Source organism: Quercus robur, chromosome 7 (assembly GCF_932294415.1).
Source record: "Quercus robur chromosome 7, dhQueRobu3.1, whole genome shotgun sequence".
In the NCBI taxonomy this organism is placed as follows: domain Eukaryota; kingdom Viridiplantae; phylum Streptophyta; class Magnoliopsida; order Fagales; family Fagaceae; genus Quercus; species Quercus robur.
The window spans coordinates 494,639-514,497 of record NC_065540.1 but is presented as its reverse complement, the minus strand read 5'-3'; the positions used below and the strand labels follow the sequence as shown (position 1 = coordinate 514,497).

The 19,859-nt window shown below is 34.9% G+C and overlaps 1 protein-coding gene and 1 long non-coding RNA gene across 5 annotated transcripts; one reads left to right on the top strand and one right to left on the bottom strand.

Moving 5' to 3' along the window:
• The first annotated feature begins 3,643 nt into the window (after nt 1-3,643).
• On the top strand, nt 3,644-11,269 carry LOC126691590 (telomere repeat-binding protein 5-like). 4 transcript variants are annotated; one of them, XM_050386620.1, is made up of 12 exons: nt 3,703-3,796; nt 4,246-4,324; nt 4,493-4,583; nt 5,492-5,652; nt 5,754-6,591; nt 6,862-7,053; nt 7,171-7,233; nt 7,315-7,394; nt 9,666-9,904; nt 10,094-10,405; nt 10,480-10,543; nt 10,875-11,269. In XM_050386620.1, exons 4-12 carry the CDS (start codon nt 5,572-5,574, stop codon nt 11,037-11,039), a joined length of 2,034 nt encoding a protein of 677 aa, XP_050242577.1. In that variant the 5' UTR covers nt 3,703-3,796; nt 4,246-4,324; nt 4,493-4,583; nt 5,492-5,571; the 3' UTR covers nt 11,040-11,269. The 4 variants fall into 4 exon arrangements, with proteins under 4 accessions (XP_050242579.1, XP_050242576.1, XP_050242577.1 ...); XM_050386622.1 differs by lacking the exon at nt 4,246-4,324 and having other exon boundaries at nt 3,644-3,796; nt 6,862-7,002; XM_050386619.1 differs by lacking the exon at nt 4,246-4,324 and having other exon boundaries at nt 3,644-3,796.
• A 938-nt stretch (nt 11,270-12,207) lies between these two features.
• Nucleotides 12,208-18,586, bottom strand: LOC126691589 (uncharacterized). Its single transcript, XR_007644805.1, has 2 exons — nt 16,610-18,586; nt 12,208-12,642 (listed from the first exon to the last, which is right to left on the bottom strand). It is a non-coding gene; the product is annotated as an uncharacterized LOC126691589 (long non-coding RNA).
• Nucleotides 18,587-19,859: the final 1,273 nt, after the last annotated feature.

Below are 19,859 nucleotides of genomic sequence, written 5' to 3'. Positions count from 1 at the left end.
AGAAGCTTTTCCTGTTTCTCTCTCTTTCTCTCTCTCTCTTTTCTTTTTCTTTTTAACAATTCAAAAAAAAAAAAAAAGTCTTATACTTTTCATTTTAGGATCGTGTCAAATAATTTGTTATTTTTTAAAATTAGGATTTTAGTCTTGCTTTTACATTTTTTTTTTTTTTTTTTTTTTTTTTTTTTGAGAAAAGTTTTGCTTTTACTTTAAGTAAATAAATTTCTAATAAAAAAAGCGTAAATAAAAAGTATTTTAGAATGGAGAAAGTTTTCTTCTAAATTGAATGTCACTAATACTTTAATATATATAATCTAGCATTTAGATTCTTGAGAACATGACGTGTTAGAACTTAAATGCCCTAGAATGTAATTATGCCCACGTCTTGGTTGACTAGAATCAAATAAAATTATCAAAAATATGAGATATCAATATTTGATTTATTCATAGCAATTCTATACAAATTTATTTTTCAAAGAATATTCTTAGTAGGGGTACCTTTAGGTATAGTCAAGTCTAGTTGAAGCTCAACCTGTCACTCAACCCAACCATGTCAAATGGGAGAGAAAAAAACTGCTATCAACTAAGTAGAAATAGAGTCTCAATCGTTTGGAAATCACAAGATCTTCACCAAATTTGGGTGGAGATTGGTCTAGATGAATATATCCTTGAAAATAGAGGTAAGCAAATAATGGGTAAGATGGGTTAGGTGTGTTGAATTTCCACAAGGGAAACTCAACACTCAACCCATGAAAGGCAAGTTTCAAATCATTTAACTCATAGTTGATTGGCAATCTTCATTGAATTTGGCCAAATCCCAACGGGTTTACCTTGGTTCATTGAGTGGGTCGGCTTATTCAGGTTTTTCGATAGTTCTAATCCTTAGGTTTATAAATTCAATGCCAAGTGTATTATTGCATGATGAACAATATCATAACGAAAAATATAACAATACAAGCAATATGCAACATCTTCTGTAATGCTATATTCGACCAACTCCTGATGCAATATTTTGCTAAATTATTAGTGGAAAATTATAGTTAATTGGTTGACAAAGTCCATTTTGTAGATATGCCCTTTGAATTTGATCCCTATCCGTACAACAAAAACAAAAACAAAAAAAAAGTATCTTCTTATACAGAGATCCACAAGAAGATTTGCAAAATTTAACTCGATAAGGGTCTATTTACAATTTCATTAGGACTCATTACTATGCTCAAGTTTCTCCATAATCTTAATTTTTGCAAGCATATATTTCATATATATAATTAAAATCAATAAACATATCAATTAATAGCTAATAACATTCAACTCAAGATATTAATTTAAATAAATAAAGTTTAAACATACAATTTGATAACCTAAAAATTGAGAAAATAAATTAGTATAAAAGTTTTAAAAGCCTTATAACTCAACTGGGTGTTTTCAATGGAGATATTCAAGATTTAAATCCTCTTTCCCCAAATTGTCAAAGTATAAAAAAAAGAGAGCATAATAATGTATCTTGAACCTTTTAAAAATTTGTAAAATTCAACATTTCCTTTTCTATTCTTCTACTCATATCATTGTAATTAAGTGATTCTATTTCTATGTCAATAAATTGATAAGTCATAAGACACACATAGGGACATAATATGAATTTATAGTGACATTTATAATCTCAAATGGTAATTATTAAATTTTAATTTTAAAAAAATCTAAAAAAATTACAAGTTAAAATATAGACAAATGAAAATAAAATATTTTTTGGGATAATTACAGTAAACCCACCTGAGGTAAGGCCCGTTTGCGCTTTGCCTACCCGTGGTTTAAAACTTTACACTTTGCCCACCTGAACTTCAATCCGTTACCCACCTCACCCCCAGCCGTTAGAAAAACACATTTTTAGGAAAAAACAAACATAACAAAAATCAAAAAGTTAGGGTTTTGATTGCTTAAAGAACTTCTATAAGAACAAAATGGAGGAATAGCACACAAATCCCACTTTGATCTTGGCTTCTCTCCCCACTGTGGCTGGGATTCAAAGTGGGTTTGAAGTTGGAATTGGGGCTGGGTTTGCTATTGTGGTTGGGTTTCATTTGAGCTGCCTCAAATGAAACTCCATGGCTGACCCTTAAAGCTCGTTTCCCTTAATCATCGACGCCACCTTAGCGGCGAGCTCCTCCTCACCAAAAAACCTTACCAAGCCCTCACCAATCCCGAGCTCTCACTCCAATCTCTGAAGCTTTCCCAGGCCGAGCCTCCATTGGACCTTCATGGCCGACCCTTCAAGCTCCCACAATAAATCTCACTGAGCCCTCTCTCTCACTCTAAACTCAGGGCAATCCTAGCTTTTTGATGGGTCGGAAACTCAAGGACTCCACCACCATCGGCGTTCTTCCTAGTGATTCAGAACCCTCACAAAACCCATAAAGTAAGATAAAGAAGAAGAAGAATAAGAATAAGCAAAGGAACAAGGACAAAGCCGAAGAACTTGAAGCTAATAATCTCAAGCGAAAGCATGAAGAAATCGAGGCCAAAGAGAAGAAGAGTAAGAATAAGAAACTGAAAGAGGATGACAAGGAAAGCAAAACCCACCAAGGAAAAGAAGAGGATGAAACTGTGAAAGATGGTCTGGTTGTGGTGAGCTGGCATAATGTGAAATTGGGTAAGAATGCTCCTTTGAAGTCCTTCGTCGAGTTGGGTCTACCCCAAGAGGTTTTGGAGTGCTGCAAGAACTTCCAGAGCCCCTCTTCCATTCAATCCCGTGCCTGGCCTTTCTTATTGGACGCTCGTGACTTTATATCGACATCCAAGCCATCCTTGCTCCATGTACTTTGTTCTTATAGAAGTTCTTAAGGAATCAAAACCCTAGCTTTTTTATTTTTGTTATGTTTGTTTTTCTCTAAAAATGTGTTTTTCTAACGGCGAGGAGTGAGGTGGGTAACAGATGAGTAACAGATTGAAGTTCAGGTGGGCAAAGTGTAAAGTGTTAAACCACGGGTAGGCAAAGCGCAAACGGGCCTTACATCAGGTGAGTTTACTGTAATTATCCCATATTTTTTTTAATACAATATTGATAAAAAAAAAATTACACATTATTAAACACACAAGATAGTCTAAATAGAGATATCGTTGAGAGGAAAACCACACAAAACAAATTAACAAATATTTTTAATATTTTTTTTTTTGTCTTAAGAACAATATGAAGGGAATGAAATATCAACTGGCCATGGTCCCCTCCCTCCATTGAGTCAAGAGGAAAATTCAGTACTTAAAAAAAAAAATTGATATATATATATTTAAAATTCATTTTACATTTTTATTAGAGTGAGATTTTTCATATACAAATACCAATAAAATTTAGAAAAGAAAAAAAGGAATAATTATTTGTCTTTGGTTTGGAGCAAAAAATTGCGAAAAAGTTATTTATTTTTTGAGAAGTGCGAAAAAGATTTAAATTTGAAAGTTGAAAGTGAGTGAATTTTATTTTATGTGAAGGAGATAAGATGAAGGCAAATGAATGGAGAGCCTCCCACGTGGTGAGCATAGAACTCATACGGAGAGGAGTGGATCATCCAAAACGGAGGAACTGGTCCAAGTGGTTTTTGTCAACCTGCTGTAGCCAGTAAACTTTACACCAAGTTACCGGTTAACCCAGGTACAGTTACTTGGGAAAGGTCAAAGTCTATAAAGCTTGGGGTTGTACGTGTACTTTTTGTCTGTGGGGGTTTAAGATTTTATTATATGAAACACAAAAAAAAGTTTGAGGTGGTTTTTCAGGGGGTTTTTGGTGATCAGACACAACCCAGTTTCATAGGTGAGAATTATATTATATCCCTTTTTACCAAACTCTGTTTTCAGACAGATAAAAATAATAATATGATAATTTAACAGACAAAGATTTTTACTTCTAATGATAATAACTTTGATGAATTTGACTGTTGTTCTTTCCATTTTTTGTCCTAAAATTTCACCGGTTTCAGTTTCTTTCATTTTTTTTTTAAATTATTATTATTTTTTTGAGGGAGACTCTTTTTTTTTTTTTTGAGGGAGACTCATTAGTCATATCTTATTTGGTTTCTTGTAGTTTTGTTTTTCATAAAATTTTTGGAACCCTTTTTCTTTTGTTGCATTTTTTTAATGGACTCATGTTGTAAAAGCCTCACTCTCTCTCTCTCTCTCTCACTGATATACAAAGAAAAGTGTGATCTTTAAGTATAATAAGTGTATAACCTTAAATGGTATTAAAATAATTGGTTTTGGCAGGACTTGTTATCCATGAGGGTTTAAGGATCCCAAAACCCACTTGGACAAAAAAGAAAAATCATAGACTATTCTATCACTGGTAAGTGGTAATGTCTTTTGGCGTCTTTGTGTTTTTATAAAATTTCCCCCCTTTTCGTGCGCTGCAGGCTCTGTCACGGTTTAAAGTGGTAGATTTTTTTTTTTTTTTTTTTTGGCGTTCTTTTTAAAAAGATAAGATTTTTATTGTCATTTCTGTTTGGATTTGCAGTGACTGAAGGTTGTATGTATTAGGCTCAAGTGTGCATAAATTGTCGTCAAGGATGGGGTGAAATGGAGGTTCCTCAAATACCCATGTAAATGTAAGTTTTTTTTTTATCTTTTTTTTGTCTGCTTCAAACAGACAGTTACTACATTTTGCTTCAAATGTGTTTGATTTTTAAGTGCAAGATTAGATTTTTGTTTAGTTCTTCCTTGAATAATGAACTTTTTTTTTTTTTTTTCCTGGTTTGTTTCAAGTTTCAACTTTCAAGTCCTACTTGGATTATCATCCATAGATTGGATAATATGAAAGTGTATTAATGGTACTCTTTTTTTATTATTTATTTATTTTTTAATTTTTTGTTGAGCATATTTTATTTTATTTTTATTCATGAATAAAGCAGCATTTGGCTGCAAAATTTTCCGTGAAATCTTAAAAAAAAAAAAAAAAAATTGTATTGTTATATTTGTCTGGTGATTTGGTAAAGTCAAATTTAAAAGGTTTTATTAATAAACAAGGAACTTAAACAAAAATTGGAACTGGTAGACAGACTCCAATACCAGTAATATTATAATAGGATCATGTTTATTTTCTAAGATCATTTGTAAATTTTAATGTAATTTTATTAAATTATTGCATTTCTGTCGTTTCCTTTTCTTCATGGAATCAGAGTCCATAGATTGGCTCTGTTTTTATTTCTAAATTATTAAGTTTCAAGTGATCAAGTGTCTTTTATTAAATGGGTGGACTTTTTTTTCCCCCAATATCTATTCGTTTTTGTTGACTCTCATGCCCTTGCTGAAGTAGAGAATGCATTCACAGGCTGTAATGCTCTTTGCCATTTTGGAATTATGACATTTTTTATATAGAAATTGTTATATGTACTAAATATTGTTACCTATTTAATACGGTTGAAGAATCTATGTAATTGTTTTCATCTTAATGTTGGTATGCTTGGTATTTATGTTGTCTAAAAGCCCCTGATGATTACTAATTTTGGTTTGGCAGGTGTTCTGGTGTCTGCAAACTCAAGGAAGCTGGTTATTTTCATCTAATGATTTTTTCTTTTTGTAATGAATGTCTAAAATATGGTCTTGCAAAGGAGGATAGAGTACGGTTTTGATGGCTACCAGGTTCCTGTTGTTCCTCGAGCTTCAAGATCAGTTAGGGTAAACAAATGCTTCCATTCCAAGGTTGCTTATTGACCTTTTTTTGTATGGAAATGGTCAGTGTCCTGATTCTATAAATTTTTTTTAATTCCTGGTTCTAGGGGAGGGGACCAATCAGGAAGAAGTGTGATGGCAATCAAATACATGCATTTGAAATTTTAGCTAGTGTAGCTGGCAATATATTGCAGGAGAGTGAAAGTTCTGTTCAAAGCAATACTGCTGGAGTTAAGGATCAGAATCACATTTTCCACGCTAACTCTAAAGGAGAGAGAGAAGATGAAGGACGATCAATCAAGAAAGATCCTTGTGAAGGGGAAAATTTTGATGAGAAATCCTTTGCCTGTGTGCCAGGTTTCCAAGGGCACCATAAAAGCTATAAATTAAATGAATTTTGCCAGGCCCATGACAATATTAGTCATAAGGTTGGTTCTGCATCAAATACTTATGATCATTCAGAGGTGACATGTTCTGCTGAGAAGTTGGCTACAATCAGTAGGAAAAATAATTGTGGATATTCCTCAAGCAGAATAGTGGGTGGACCCCCTTACTTTGGGGACTTTAATGAAGGCAAACTAGGAGGTATTCTTGAGAGTAAATTAGAAGATGGACCATATAGAAGTAGAAGTGGGAGAGACCACAGTCTAACTGTTGCAGGCAGTTCAGAGGATCCAATGAAACTGGACAGGGAGCCTCTTGCCCTGGTCGATTCAGAAAGTGATGTAAAGGTGACATTGTCAAGGGACTGTGTAAATTTTGTTCCTTTTCCCAGGCATTGTGATAATATGAAAGTAGTTAGTAGAGATGATGACGAAAATTCTGTTGGGTGCACTCAAACCAGCACCATAACGAAAGCCTATAGGTCACCACCAGATATTCAACAGAGAAGAATGAAGAAACTCTTTCCTTCCAGGCACTGGAGGAAATCTCAAAAATTGAAGGGTAGGGGTTTTTTGGAACTGGAAATATGCTTTATGTTTTAGTTACTAGTGGGTCACTCACTGTCACTGAAATTAAATTACGTAAAATAATACAGTCCATTGAACTTCATATATATTCAATTCATAATAGGTTCTTGTTGATGTTTTTGGTTGAGGATTATGAGGAATAACACACTATTGTTTGTGCAAGTCCTTTTAGTATTACCAATCATCCTTTTTGTAATTTATGATCTATAATTACTCGTAGTTTCAACTTGGGTTGATGTTTCAGATGGAAAAAAGAAGCCAATTTACTGCACTGGGAGAAATTTTCATATAGATGAAAGACCACAGAATATCTATCCTTTCAAAAAGAGGAAGTTCTTCAGTCAAAGTCCAATATCTGCATCTGATGGAGGATTACACCATGAAGGTGTAATTAATTTTCCTAACAAGAGAATAAATGGTGACAGCTGCTCTGCAGGTTCACAACACATGGATGCTTGCTTTCCTTTTTTGTTATATTTTCTGTTTGTGTTCAAGGTTTAGGCTTTAGGAATATATTCAGTTTTGGCTGAATATTCCTAACTCTTAATTGCAGCATTTGGAGCATCATCCTCAGTAGCAAGTCAACAAGTACCTCATGAGTCCAAGGGTTGTGATGGTAGGAAATCCTGTAATGTACTGAGCTTTAGGATCTGGTTTCACTTTGATAGGTTCTTATGCATTTTTCTTTGTTATTCAGTGAAGCTTAGCATAAAATCATTCAAGGTTCCAGAGCTCTTTATAGAGATTCCTGCAACTGCAACTGTTGGTTCTCTCAAGGTATGCATTTCCTTCTGTTTGGAATATGTCATACTATTTTTTGAAGAATTATTAGGTACTCCAAAGTACAGCCACGTTGTACTCCATATTAATAAAAGCAAAAAATTTAACTTTTTGACATGAATTTTGGAGGTTTTGTCATATTTTTTTTATTAGGTAGTTTATCATGTGGAGTACCATCTCAGCTGAACTCCAAGAGTATTTTGGTATAAAATACTTTTGTGAAATGTTTTCTTTATTTTCTTGTATTTGGTGCAATTGAAAATTGTAAATCAATAGAAATTTTTTTTCACAATCAACAGAAAATTATGCTTAAAGAAGGTGGAAACAGCTTATGCTTTGGTGAAGTGCAAACCATTTTTCAGAAAAACTTATACCCCTTCCCTAGCTCGCCTCAATTCTCTATGCCTGCTATAGCCATCTCCCTCCCTCCCCACCTTCCTGCATTGCCTTTTACCACCTCTTGTCCCCTACTCTTCCATGTTGCCATTACCACCTCTCCTCCATTCCACTGCACTACCACCATCAACTCCCTCCCCCGCTTCCATCTTTTTGGGGGTTATAATCGTGTTGAGTATTAAAAGTTAGTGTTGGTTTATTTAATTTTCTTTTGAGCGCAGGTTAATCATTAAACTTGATTAACTTATTATTTTCTCATATAAAGTAAACACTATGACTAGAATTTTTTACACCTTCACAAATTTATTGTAATTATTAATAACTAAATTGTAGTTAAGTTTATATTATTAGATAGATTAATTTTTATCTATTAATTTGTAAAAGTTATATTCACCAACCTTGTATTCTTATAAATCCTATATAAATTCTACTACGAAATGGATTATATATACATTATTAATAAATTGAAAATAATTTTTTGATATCTTTTGAACTTAGAAATCTAATCTTAAGATTATATAAGTATGTTTTATAGGGTAAAATTTAGGTATAGTTCTATCTTATAAAGAAAAATCCTAGGTATGATCCTTTAGGTGTAGTACATTAGGTTCCTCAATTAAATTTAAATAAATTGATATATTGAATTTAACTGTCCCTGGAAAAGATAATATTGTTTGTGTTTCATTGCTCAATGCAATCACGTGTTTAGATTTAATTGGAGAACCTAATGTACAATACATAAGGAACTGTACCTAAGTTTGACATATTTTATATATGTATGCACACATAGACATGCTCATATGAAGCCTCATAGTAGCCCTGCCACCACCATCTCTCCTTATTCTCCTTCGTTACCGTGACCACCTCCTACACTCCTGTTCTCCACTTCTCTGTGTTGAGACCACCACCACCCCCTCCATCCCTCATTTCCTCCCTACCCCTACACTGCCACCATACTCATTAGTGCCATTGGACGATTAATTTTTAGGCTTTTGTGGGATTTATTGGAGAGATTATTGATGCAACAAAGTACTCTAATCTTTTTTTTCAATGCCTGAACCAAACAACAGAAAGAAAATCATTTTCCTTTAAAATTTTTTCTATTGAGATTTTATGTCAAAACAGCGTGTATAAATTTAGTTCCAGTAAAATAAGAAAGACACGTATGGCTTTTAGAAATTACAAAGAATATAGTTGAATAAAATTTTTGTTTCAAAGCCACAAATGGTTGCACATACACAAGTGTCTCTGTCACTCATGATTGTAATTTCTTTGAAGTGTTGTTAGTTAGATGGATTGCTTAGGTTGATGCATGGTTTATAGATTCAGCAGTGTCTATGATTTTTTTTCTAGATAGTTAATAACTGTAAAATTGCACAAATCAAGGACTAATTATAATATACAGGTTTTATGCACTCTCTCTCTTTCTCTCATATTATGTTACAACTTCTCTGTCTCATTCTATGTCTTCTTTGTTGGGGAAAATTAGGTCCAGGATATTAGTTATTGTACAATTTATTCTCAGCACTGGAGGATTAGTACCTTTGGAGTTGTCGTGGTGCCTTTTCCTTCTGATGCCCGATTAAGAGAAATAAGCTGGCTGTGGATGTTTCATTCATTTCATCAGGGTACAAATATATTAACAATGTCACATAACAGGTTTAAGATCATATAATACTTGTGTCATCTGGGAAAATAATGAACTTCTTATTGTTGAATGGTACTTTGGTTTTTTTGGTATAAAATTTAGCACTAACTTATTGCAAAGTGCATTTTTTGTAACACTTAGGAAGGGGGCAAAAAGTTTTTCTGTGCAAGCATCATGTGCGTATCTGATTGTATCAGTGGTGTCTGATATTTAAATTTCTGCAGAGGGCAGTTATGGAGGCAGTGACTGCTGTGCTTGGAGATGGATTGCATGTTGGTATCGTGCTTCAGGGAAAGGAGATCAGAGATGACAACAAAAGTCTGCTTCAGACTGGGATTTCTCAAGTTCAGAAGCGTCATAGTTTGGGTTTTATATTGGAGCCCGGACATACACAAATTACTCCACCTGCATGCACTGAACACCCTTCTATGGTATCTGGGGGCAAACCTCGCAGTTTATCTAGGTAACAATATCGTATGTCAAGTTTATGGTTAGTATCATCTTTTAGTTGCTCTTTTTTTCTTTGCACTCATTCTTTACATTTCACAAGCCTGGGAATTTATGATTTGTCACCTTCTAATTGTGTTACTATGTTCTATATTATCAGGCATTTAATTGTGTTACTAATGAGTTTATTATGTTCTATTATCAGGCATTTGGCACCTTTGACGTTACAACCAGGAGCATCGTATGCATCCCTAGATTGCCAATTGTTGAATTCAGGTGGTTCAGTTGAAAGAGACCTCAATATTGTTCCCTCTCTTGCTGATAGTTCAACTGGCAATGCCATACCAGAGACCCAGGCATTGGTTGCAGTTCCAGCTACCAGCATGGAGCCATTGGCTGTGGTTCCATTTGATCAGAAATCACATCCTGAGTTTGTACGGCGCCGAATCAGGAGACCATTCTCTGTTTCAGAAGTAGAAGCATTGGTTCAGGCGGTTGAGAAACTTGGAACTGGAAGGTTTATTTTCTTTTTATGATTACTTTTATTGCTTAGATTGTGTCTGGATGATAAGCTTTTTTCTTGGGTTTTAGGTGGCGTGATGTTAAATTGCGTGCTTTTGACAGTGCAAAGCATCGAACTTATGTTGATTTAAAGGTTAGTGATTCATTTAATATTTAACTTGTAGCTGAATGGTTCATTTGATACCCCCCTGGACTTCTTTGTGCTTGTTTCTTTTTTCTTTGGTTATTGTTTTTATTTATGCAATTTCTTGACTAGATGGGAGAAAAAAATAACTCCACTTTTGGTGTTAGTGTTTTTGCCATGTTTTATTTAATTCTTCTCAAATGCTCTGTAGTTGGAGTCAATGCTTTGTTGAGTTTAGTAGTTGAGGTTTCAATTGCATCACTCTGGCCGCTTGAAGTAAAATGATAATGGTTGGTTTAGATTGTCCATATGTAATGTATGGGTTATGGGGATTGTGCAGGATAAATGGAAGACATTGGTGCACACAGCAAGAATCTCCCCTCATCAAAGGAGGGGAGAGCCTGTTCCTCAAGAGCTTTTGGACAGGGTCCTAGCTGCCCATGCCTACTGGTCGCAGCATCAGGCTAGACAACAGCTCAAAACAGCTGAGGCATTGTGTTCTTGAGAAGTACAAAGGAGCATGTAGAAAAAGGGTTAGAGTTAGATCTATGGTTGTTATTATTAAGTGAAAGATTGACACAATAGAAATTTTATGTAAATGAAAGTTTATGCAATATGTTCATATTCACTTGATCCACAAATCAGCACTCTTTTCCTTATGAAGGGTTGGTTGATCTGTACATGATTTATTGAAGAAATGGCAGTATGCTTAGAAGTCACCAAATTCACTGTAAAGGTTCAAGAATTCTCTTTTTCTGATTCCTTTGCTGCCTTGCTGCAATTTAGATTTTTCAGTGTAATTTATTCTGTTGTATATAAATTCTTTAATCACCAGGACTATATTTTTCAATGCCATTTTTTTCTTACTTTTTACGAAGTACAAACCAATGTTTCCTGATAATCTGGCTTTGCTTGATTTTCTTATAACCAGTGTTTTAACTTTGAATACAAGGAAATGACCTTTAACCTTGTAAATTTTCCAAGCCTGACATAGATAATTACAGGCAAAGATCTTCTTGCTGAAAGTGATATGAAGTCCACTTAGGCCCCGTTTAGTGGCCTTAGTGGAGGATTGGTTAATTATTATCCTAATCTTATGTTTTGTACTCTACTGGACATGGGCTGAAGATACAGTGATCCCTATGTGACTAATGGAAATTTAACTTAAAACATATTAATATCGAACATTGTTTTTTTCTCTAAAATAAATATATTTTAAGCAAAAATATATGTTTAATTCTTGCATCTTGGGTAAAATTCTCTTTTAATTTGTCTTTAAATTTTAATAGTAAAAAAAAATAAAAAAATAAAAAAAACGTAGCACTCCCAATTATTTCCTGCAGTAATTCTTGTTTATATCAGTTTGTTTCAGCAGGGTTCACTAGTGTCACTCCAAAGATAAAGTCATAGGATTTTTGGAATGATAGTTTAATTATTTGGGTTTTCAAATGTGTACCTCTTTCTCACGTTTGTTGGTTTTTATACTCGCAAATTGCTCCCCCCTTCCTATTCTAAAAATGGGTCCTAAAGCCTACATTTTTCTGATTAATTTGTGATTAATTTGATGTATGTCATCTCGGTTTGGTAAAGTCCATGGAACAATTGGATGACTCAATGGTCTGATTCACATTGAGGGAGGGAATAAATTATTGAGATTTGGAATTAGAACCAAATGATGAAAATGCTTAAACTGAATATTATTAATCTAAAGAGAGGGTTTCTATACATCACAGAAAACAGAGTGCGTAACTAACTCAACTAACCAACTAATTGTATGGTCACATGTACATCACATGCTTATTTAACAAACTAAAAAACGACTTGTAGCATTTCTGCCTATTAGTAAAACTGTGTGTAGTATAACAGCTTCTCAGAACTTATCTTCAACACAGCAGCATCTGCAGGACTTCTTCAACACTCCCTCTCAAGGTGGAGCATAAATATTATTTATGCCCATCTTGGAAAGAAGGTTATTGAATTGCTGGTGTCCAAGAGGCTTTGTTAGAATGGCTGCAAGCCGATGTTTGGTTGAGACATGGAAAGTCTTCACAGTATTGTCTTGAATCTTCTCCTTCACAAAATGGCAGTCCAACCCGATATGTTTTGTCCTTTCATGATACACAGGGTTAGCTGCTATATAAATTGCAGCTTGGCTATTACAATAAAGAAGTGCAAGTTGATCATGATTGATGGTAAAGTCTTTCAACAAACCAATTAACCACACAAAGGGTCTGTTTGGATTGAGCTTATTTTTACTGAAACTGAAAACTGAAACTGAAAACACTGTAGCAAAACATTTTTTAAATGTGTGAATAGTGCCGTGGGACCCATTTTTAATGAAAAAGTTGCTAAAAAGTGGAATTTGTGGGTCCGTGAACAGTGCACAGATCACTGTTCACAGTGGAAAGTCAACATTTGCGGTTACTGTTCATGCAACAGTGCATGAACAGTAGCCGCATCACTCTGAAACGCGTGAAAACAAAAAAAAAAAAAAAAGAAAAAAAAGAAAGAAGAAGGACACGTTTACTGTAGCGTGGGTCCCATGCCCAAAACGCAAACGCTAAACGCAGTAAAACGTCCAAACCAAATGGGCACAAACTCACTAACTAGAGCTGCCATGGATCTGTACTCAAACTTTGCAGAGGACCTAGAGATTGTATGTTGTTTCTTAGACTTCCAAGAAATGAGAGATTCACCCAAGAAGACGCAGTATCTTGTAATTGACCTTCTGGTATCTAGGCAGCTTGCCCAATCTGAGTCACAGTAACCTTTTAGGTGCAAATCAAAACTTGTGGAGAACAACAGCCCTTGACCTAGTGATCTCTTTAAGTACTTCAACACTCTATGAGCTGCCTGCAAGTATGTTGTCTTGGTTGCAAAAGAAATTGGTTTTCTGAGCTAATGCACACTGAAGGCTATGTTAGGCCTTGTTAAAGTTAAGTACAATAGCTTGCCAATCAACCTTCTATATTGAGAAGGGTCTAGTAGTAACTCTCCATGATAATTTGAGAGTTTGGCATGTTGTTCCATGGGAGACTTAGCTAGTTTTGCTACCAATTGACCACCTTCTGCAAGAAGTTCTAGAACATACTTCCTTTCACCCAAACTACCTTGCCACTTCCAATCCCAGAAAATACTTTAAAGGTCCAAGATCTTTTAACTTGAACTGATCATGAAGGAAAGTTTTGAATTCTGAAACAACCTTTAGATTATTGCTAGCCATGAAGATATCATTCACATAAATCAAGAGTATAAGAATCACTCCATCTTGGACCCTGGTTAACATAGAGTAATCTGACTTTGACTGGCTAAAACCATGATTGACAATGGTAGTGGACAGTTTAGAGAACCACTGCTTGCTGGCTTGCTTAAGGCCATATAAGGACTTGGTGAGTTTGTAAACCTTCTTCGCCTTGCTACCAAAACTAGATGGAGGTAGCATATATACCTCGTCATCCAAGTCACCATGAAGAAAAGTATTATTGACATCTAGCTGCACCAAATGCCAATTAAAGGCAGCAGCAACAGCCAATAAGGTTCTGACAGTAACAAACTTAACCATAGGATTGAATGTTTCATAATAGTTAAGTCCTTCCTGCTATGTATAACCCTTGGCCACCAACCTAGCCTTAAACCTTTCAATACTACCATTAGTCCTATGCTTTATTTTGTACACTCATTTACACCTAATTGGAACGTTGCCAACAAGTAAATCAGTGAGCACCCAAGTGTGATTGGCTTCAAGGGCTTGGATTTCAGCATCCATAGCATCATGCCATCTTGGATCTTTATAAGCCTCAGAATATGAAGAAGGTTCAGTAGCAAAGGCAAAGCAATAGTAAGAGCTATGTGAGGAGAGGATAACTGATCATAGGATAAAGTTGATTCAATGGGAAAATGCTGAATAGGCAAAGGGGAATTAGCAGCAATAGCAAGCTTACAATGAAAGTCTTTTAGATAGGCAGGAGCTTTATGGTGCCTAGTGGGTTGAACCTGAGAGTGAGTAGCAAGAATAGATGGGACAATGTCACTAGATTTGGAACGTGTAATTGGGAGATCATTGTTGGATGGAGAGGATGTGGTCATGGAAGGGGGGGTTTGTGTCTAGAAAAGCATCCATAGTGGGGTTTGTGTCTAGAATAACATCAGTAGTTGAACAAGAAAGAATAGAGGAAGTAGGTGAATCTAAATTAGTATTAAAAACAAAAGGAGGAGGAGATGGAAAGAGAGAACCAGAAAATGAAAAGAAAAAATAGTGTTGGACTCTAAGTCAAAAAGTTTGTAACCTTTAACACCATATGGATGACCAAGAAATATGCAGGGTTTAGCTCTAGGATCAAACTTAGACCTATGTCTAGACAATGTAGAAGCATAACATAGACAACCTAGAACCCTGAGGCGAGAGTAAGAAGGGATGGAATCAAGTAAGACTTCATAAGGAGACTTGTTATGCAGAAGGGGACTAGACAATCTATTAATCAAGTAAACTGCAGTGAGAACACAATCACCCTTGAATTTTAAAGGAAGATTGGCTTGAAAACGAAGTGCTCTAGCAACACTGAGTAGGTGCCAATGCTTTCTCTCAACCACAGAGTTTTGTTGAGGAGTATCAACGTAACTCAGTTGATGGAGGACACTTTTGTCAGTGAAAAATTGAGACATAGAGAATTCAAGACCATTATCTGATCTTAGGGATTTAATCTTTGCTTGAAATTGAGTTTCAACAAAGGTAAAGAAAGAATGTAAAATGCTTTGTGTATTAGATTTGAGTTTTATCAAATAAACCCAAATACACCTACTGCAATCATCAACAATTGTAAGAAAGTACTTGAAACCATTCAAAGATGGTACAAAAAAGAGACCCCAGATATCACAATGAATAAGATCAAACATTGAGAAACAAACATTATTCTCATTAGGAAAAGGAAGTCTTTTTTGCTTTGCAAGAGGGCAAATAGTACATATAAGAAAATCAAAAGTAGAGAAGGTCACATCAAAAGCAATAGCAGTAACACTATGCATTCTCAATAGAGAGGGATGACCTAATCTATTATGCCAAAGAACAGACTTATTAGTAATACCAACATTATTACAAGATGGAAAAGACAAACAACTAGCTGAAGAAGCTCGAGGAGAGTTGATGCAGGAGACACAAGAAGATTTTTATTTAGTATTATTTATGTTTGCAAGTCAATTGTATTTTTTATGTTTTAGGTCCTAGTTAGGCTATTAATATTTTAAATTGGAAGCAAGGTTATTTTTGTAATAAGGCAATTAGGGTTTCCTTGCCAATTAGAACTAGGGTTTAACAATTCTTTATAAGCAACCTATTGTACTTTTTGAGGAGATAGTTGATATTTTCATGAATGAAAAAATGGTTGTTTGGTCTCTTTTTTGGTCTGGTGCTGACTCCTAGTGGTTTCTCCGTTTGGTACTGACTCCAAGCAAGGCCTAGGTGCTGACTCCTAGGTCATATCCATTTATTTTATTGTTGTTTCAGTTTTGTTCTGGTTGTCTTGCGTCAAGAGTAGACACCAAGATGAGATAGGTTAGCAGGCAAGAAAGTGGAGAGTTGAAATGGTACAGAAAGCTTATCAGGATTGGATTGCTGTAGAATGTGCAAACCCCCATGTTTTCTACTCAATTCAATCGTCTTCCATTGCACTAAGTCCTGGATAAAACAAAAATTGGACATAAATATGCAACAACACCTTAGATGGTGTGTCAATTTGCCAATGGAAATGAGATTGAAAGAGAATGAAGGCACGCATAACACATTATCAAGGACTAAATTAGTAGAGAGTTGAACTTGACCAATGTGAGTAACTAAAAGTAAGACAGATTCACCATTAGGAACTTTAATAGATATGTGAACAATTAAGGTAATCTTTGTGAGTAAGGAAATTGAATGGACCATGTGGTCTGAAGCACTGTCAATAATCCAATCTTGTGGGAAAATATCAGAAGGAACAACAAGATTGGATGAAAAAATTGAATGTTCTAAAGTGATTGAAGTATGCAAACATAGAGAATCAACTTTATCGAAATCTTTATCCTTAGTCATAAAGACAATACCTGCTGTGTTGAAAGAACCAGAAAGCTGAGATGGTTTGGAAGGTTGAGTGATGAGAGTAGCTGCTTGATGAGTCCCAAGAGATGACTCTAGACTAGGTTGGTGTGATCCCAAAGCATGAGATTGAAGCATTGTCATCAGCTGTTGACACTGAGATGAAGTGAGTGCTATTGTGGTTAACTCTTCCATACCATTTGCATAACCAGTGGGAGAGAAAGCAACTTGGTTTGCTGAATAACTCTTTCCCTTGGACTTATATCCAGGAGGATAACCATGGATTTTATAGCACTTATCCACCACATGCCCAGTTACAACACAGTGTGAACAAATTGGCCTATCTTTCTTGGCATTAGGCTTACCAGAATAATTGCCTTTGTTAGAACCATTAGGACCTTTTGAGAAAAGAGCAACAACAGTCTCAATGGCATTGGGTTAGAGCCAACCCTTCTTTGCCTCTCTTCTTGTGTAACAAGAGAGAACACTTTGTTCAGTGAGGACAAAGGTTCCATTAACAGAATTTGACCTCTAACTGTAGCAAAAGCTTCATTGAGGCCCATGAGAAAGTTCATAGTGCATTCCTCTTTTTGATATTGTGCAGAAGCAACCGTAGAACCACAAGTACAGACTCCACATGAACAGGAAGGAATAGACTTGTAATTGGCCAATTCATCCCACACAATCTTGAATTTTGTGTAATAACTACTCACAAAAAGATTATCTTGAGAAAGATTGCTTACCATTCTTCAAAGCTCAAAAACCCTAGGTCCATTTCCTTGAGAGAGACGACTCTTCAAATCTGTCCAAACTTCATGTGCAGTGTTCAAGTAGATAACACTAGAAAGCAAATTTTTGGACATGGAATTGAGAAGCCATGAAAGAACCATCCTATTGCACCATTTCCAAGCTGGAAAGATTGTATCTGAGGTATTTGCAGGAACTCGAATAGTACCATCAATGAACTCAGTCTTGTTCTTTGAATCAAGAGCATACAAGATGGACCTACTCCAAGTTGAGTAATTCTCTTCAGTGAGAGGTTCTTTGACAAGAATTGTTCTAGGATTTTCTCCAGAATGGAGGTAGTAAGGACTGGAAGGTTTTTCCTAAGCAGGTATGGGAACTTGAGGTGCAAAATCAGGAGTTGTAGAAACGGAAGCCATTAAAATTCAAGAAAAGCTTGAATTAGGTTTTGAAGGGAAATAATTGCAGAACTTCAAGAAACTTAAAGCAAGATTTTAATGAAGATTCTGAAATGGAAACAAAGACCAGGAAAACGAAAGATTGAAGAAGAAAAGGTGAATTCAACAATGAGAACTTGGAGAACAACGAACAATGGTGAAACGAGTTGAGTCAGGAAATCAATGCACAAAAAACACTGAGCTAACTCGGCTCTGATACCATATTGAGATTTGGAATTAGAACCAAATGATGAAAATGCTTAACTGAATATTATTGGTCCAAAGAGAGGATACATCACAGAAAACAGAGTGCGTAACTAACTTGATTAACAGAAAATAACCAACTCCACTAACCAACTAATTACATAGTTACGTGTACATCACATGCTTATATAACAAACTATAAAACGACTTGTAGCATTTTTGCCTGTTAGTAAAATTGCGTGCAGTACAGCAGCTTCTGCAGAACTTATTTTCAACACAGCAGCATTTGCAGGACTTTTTCTTCAACATAAATTACTTCACATTAGATGTGATTGAAAGTTGTTTGGAGAAATTAATGCAAAGATGACATTCTGCACGACTGACTCTTCTTTCTAAGCAAGAAATCCACAAATGCGGTGAGACCAACATGTTTAACTTCTTTAGTCATGTTTGATACAAATAATGGTAGCTTGCTGTTGAAAATGTTTCCATTCTCCATGACGTTGAAGTTTGGTTTGAGTCCCCACAAATGTTGATCCTAAGTACAACCTTGTCTTTATTAATGAAGAAAAATGAAGAGTATTACAGAATACAGAGAAAAAGGAAACAAAGTAGCTGGAATAGAAACAGAACGAGAAGAAGAAAGAGGCACAAATGAATGAGAAACATCACTCATATTCAATCTTTCATTACACGTTTCTCCGTACAATGATTTGCGTTTACACACGTACCTAAGCCTAACTAACCGGTCAACTGTACAATTCTGGTTGTAAGTTGTAACCATTAGAGCATTCTCATCCAAGATTGTATAAATGCTTAAAGCTATTTTTAGCAACAAAATCTAAAGAAACCCCTACATCAATTGTACTAAATTTTAAATATTTTAGCACCTTGCTACAGTAGGATGTTATTACTAACAGCCTACAGTAGCAAGGTGCTAAAATATCTCAAAAAGAATAAAAAATGATAAATAAATAATATTTTAATGAAGTGATTAAAAAAAATAGAAGGTTTGATGTTAGGTATATTGTAAATTGATGTGTTAAATGTTATAAAATTGATTTTTTAGGTGCTAAATGCTAAAATTTTCAAAACTCTTGATGAAAATACCCTAAATAAAAAAAAAAAAATAACAAACGTATAACTTACTTTAATTAATTTAAACTACCATAACTGAAACCACTATAAGTATTGACGTGAACTACTTAATTTCTCACTTAGCCCTTTGTTATTAATAATGTCTAGGCGCACAATGAGGTGATAATAACTTAACAAAGGGTCATTCAGCAAAAAAAAAAATACTTAACAAAGAGTCTTGTAATTATTCAACTACTATTTTTTAGTTTTTTTAGTAGATACTTTTAAAATACATATCCTCCTTTCCCTAGCTCCCTCCCCCTATGCCCAAATTATCCAATATATATATATATATATATATTAATGACTATATAGCTCAGTCAATTTTGCTCCCAAAAAAAAAAAAGGCTCAGTCAATTCCTTCTTCTTAAAAAAAAGAAAAGAAAGCTCAGTCAATTCCTTACTTGCTGAGGAATGACTCATAGCCTGGGATTGTACTGGATATCATTTGTTACATTACATATGAAGATCAGCTTTGATCTTGTGCTGCGTCTCATCTACTCTCAACATATAATATTGTCTATAACTCACATAACGTAGCATGTTGGATAATGCTAGACTGGTAGTTGGTTGGGCTCGAGAAAAAGACAGTTGCTAATTACTACGAATAAACAAGTTTTAGATTTGATGCCCTACAACCAACAAAATTAGAAGTTGGTGTAGTGTCACTTCAATTATACAATGACTGCTTAAACTGAGGTTACCAAGATAATATGCCTATAAGAGCATTAGCATT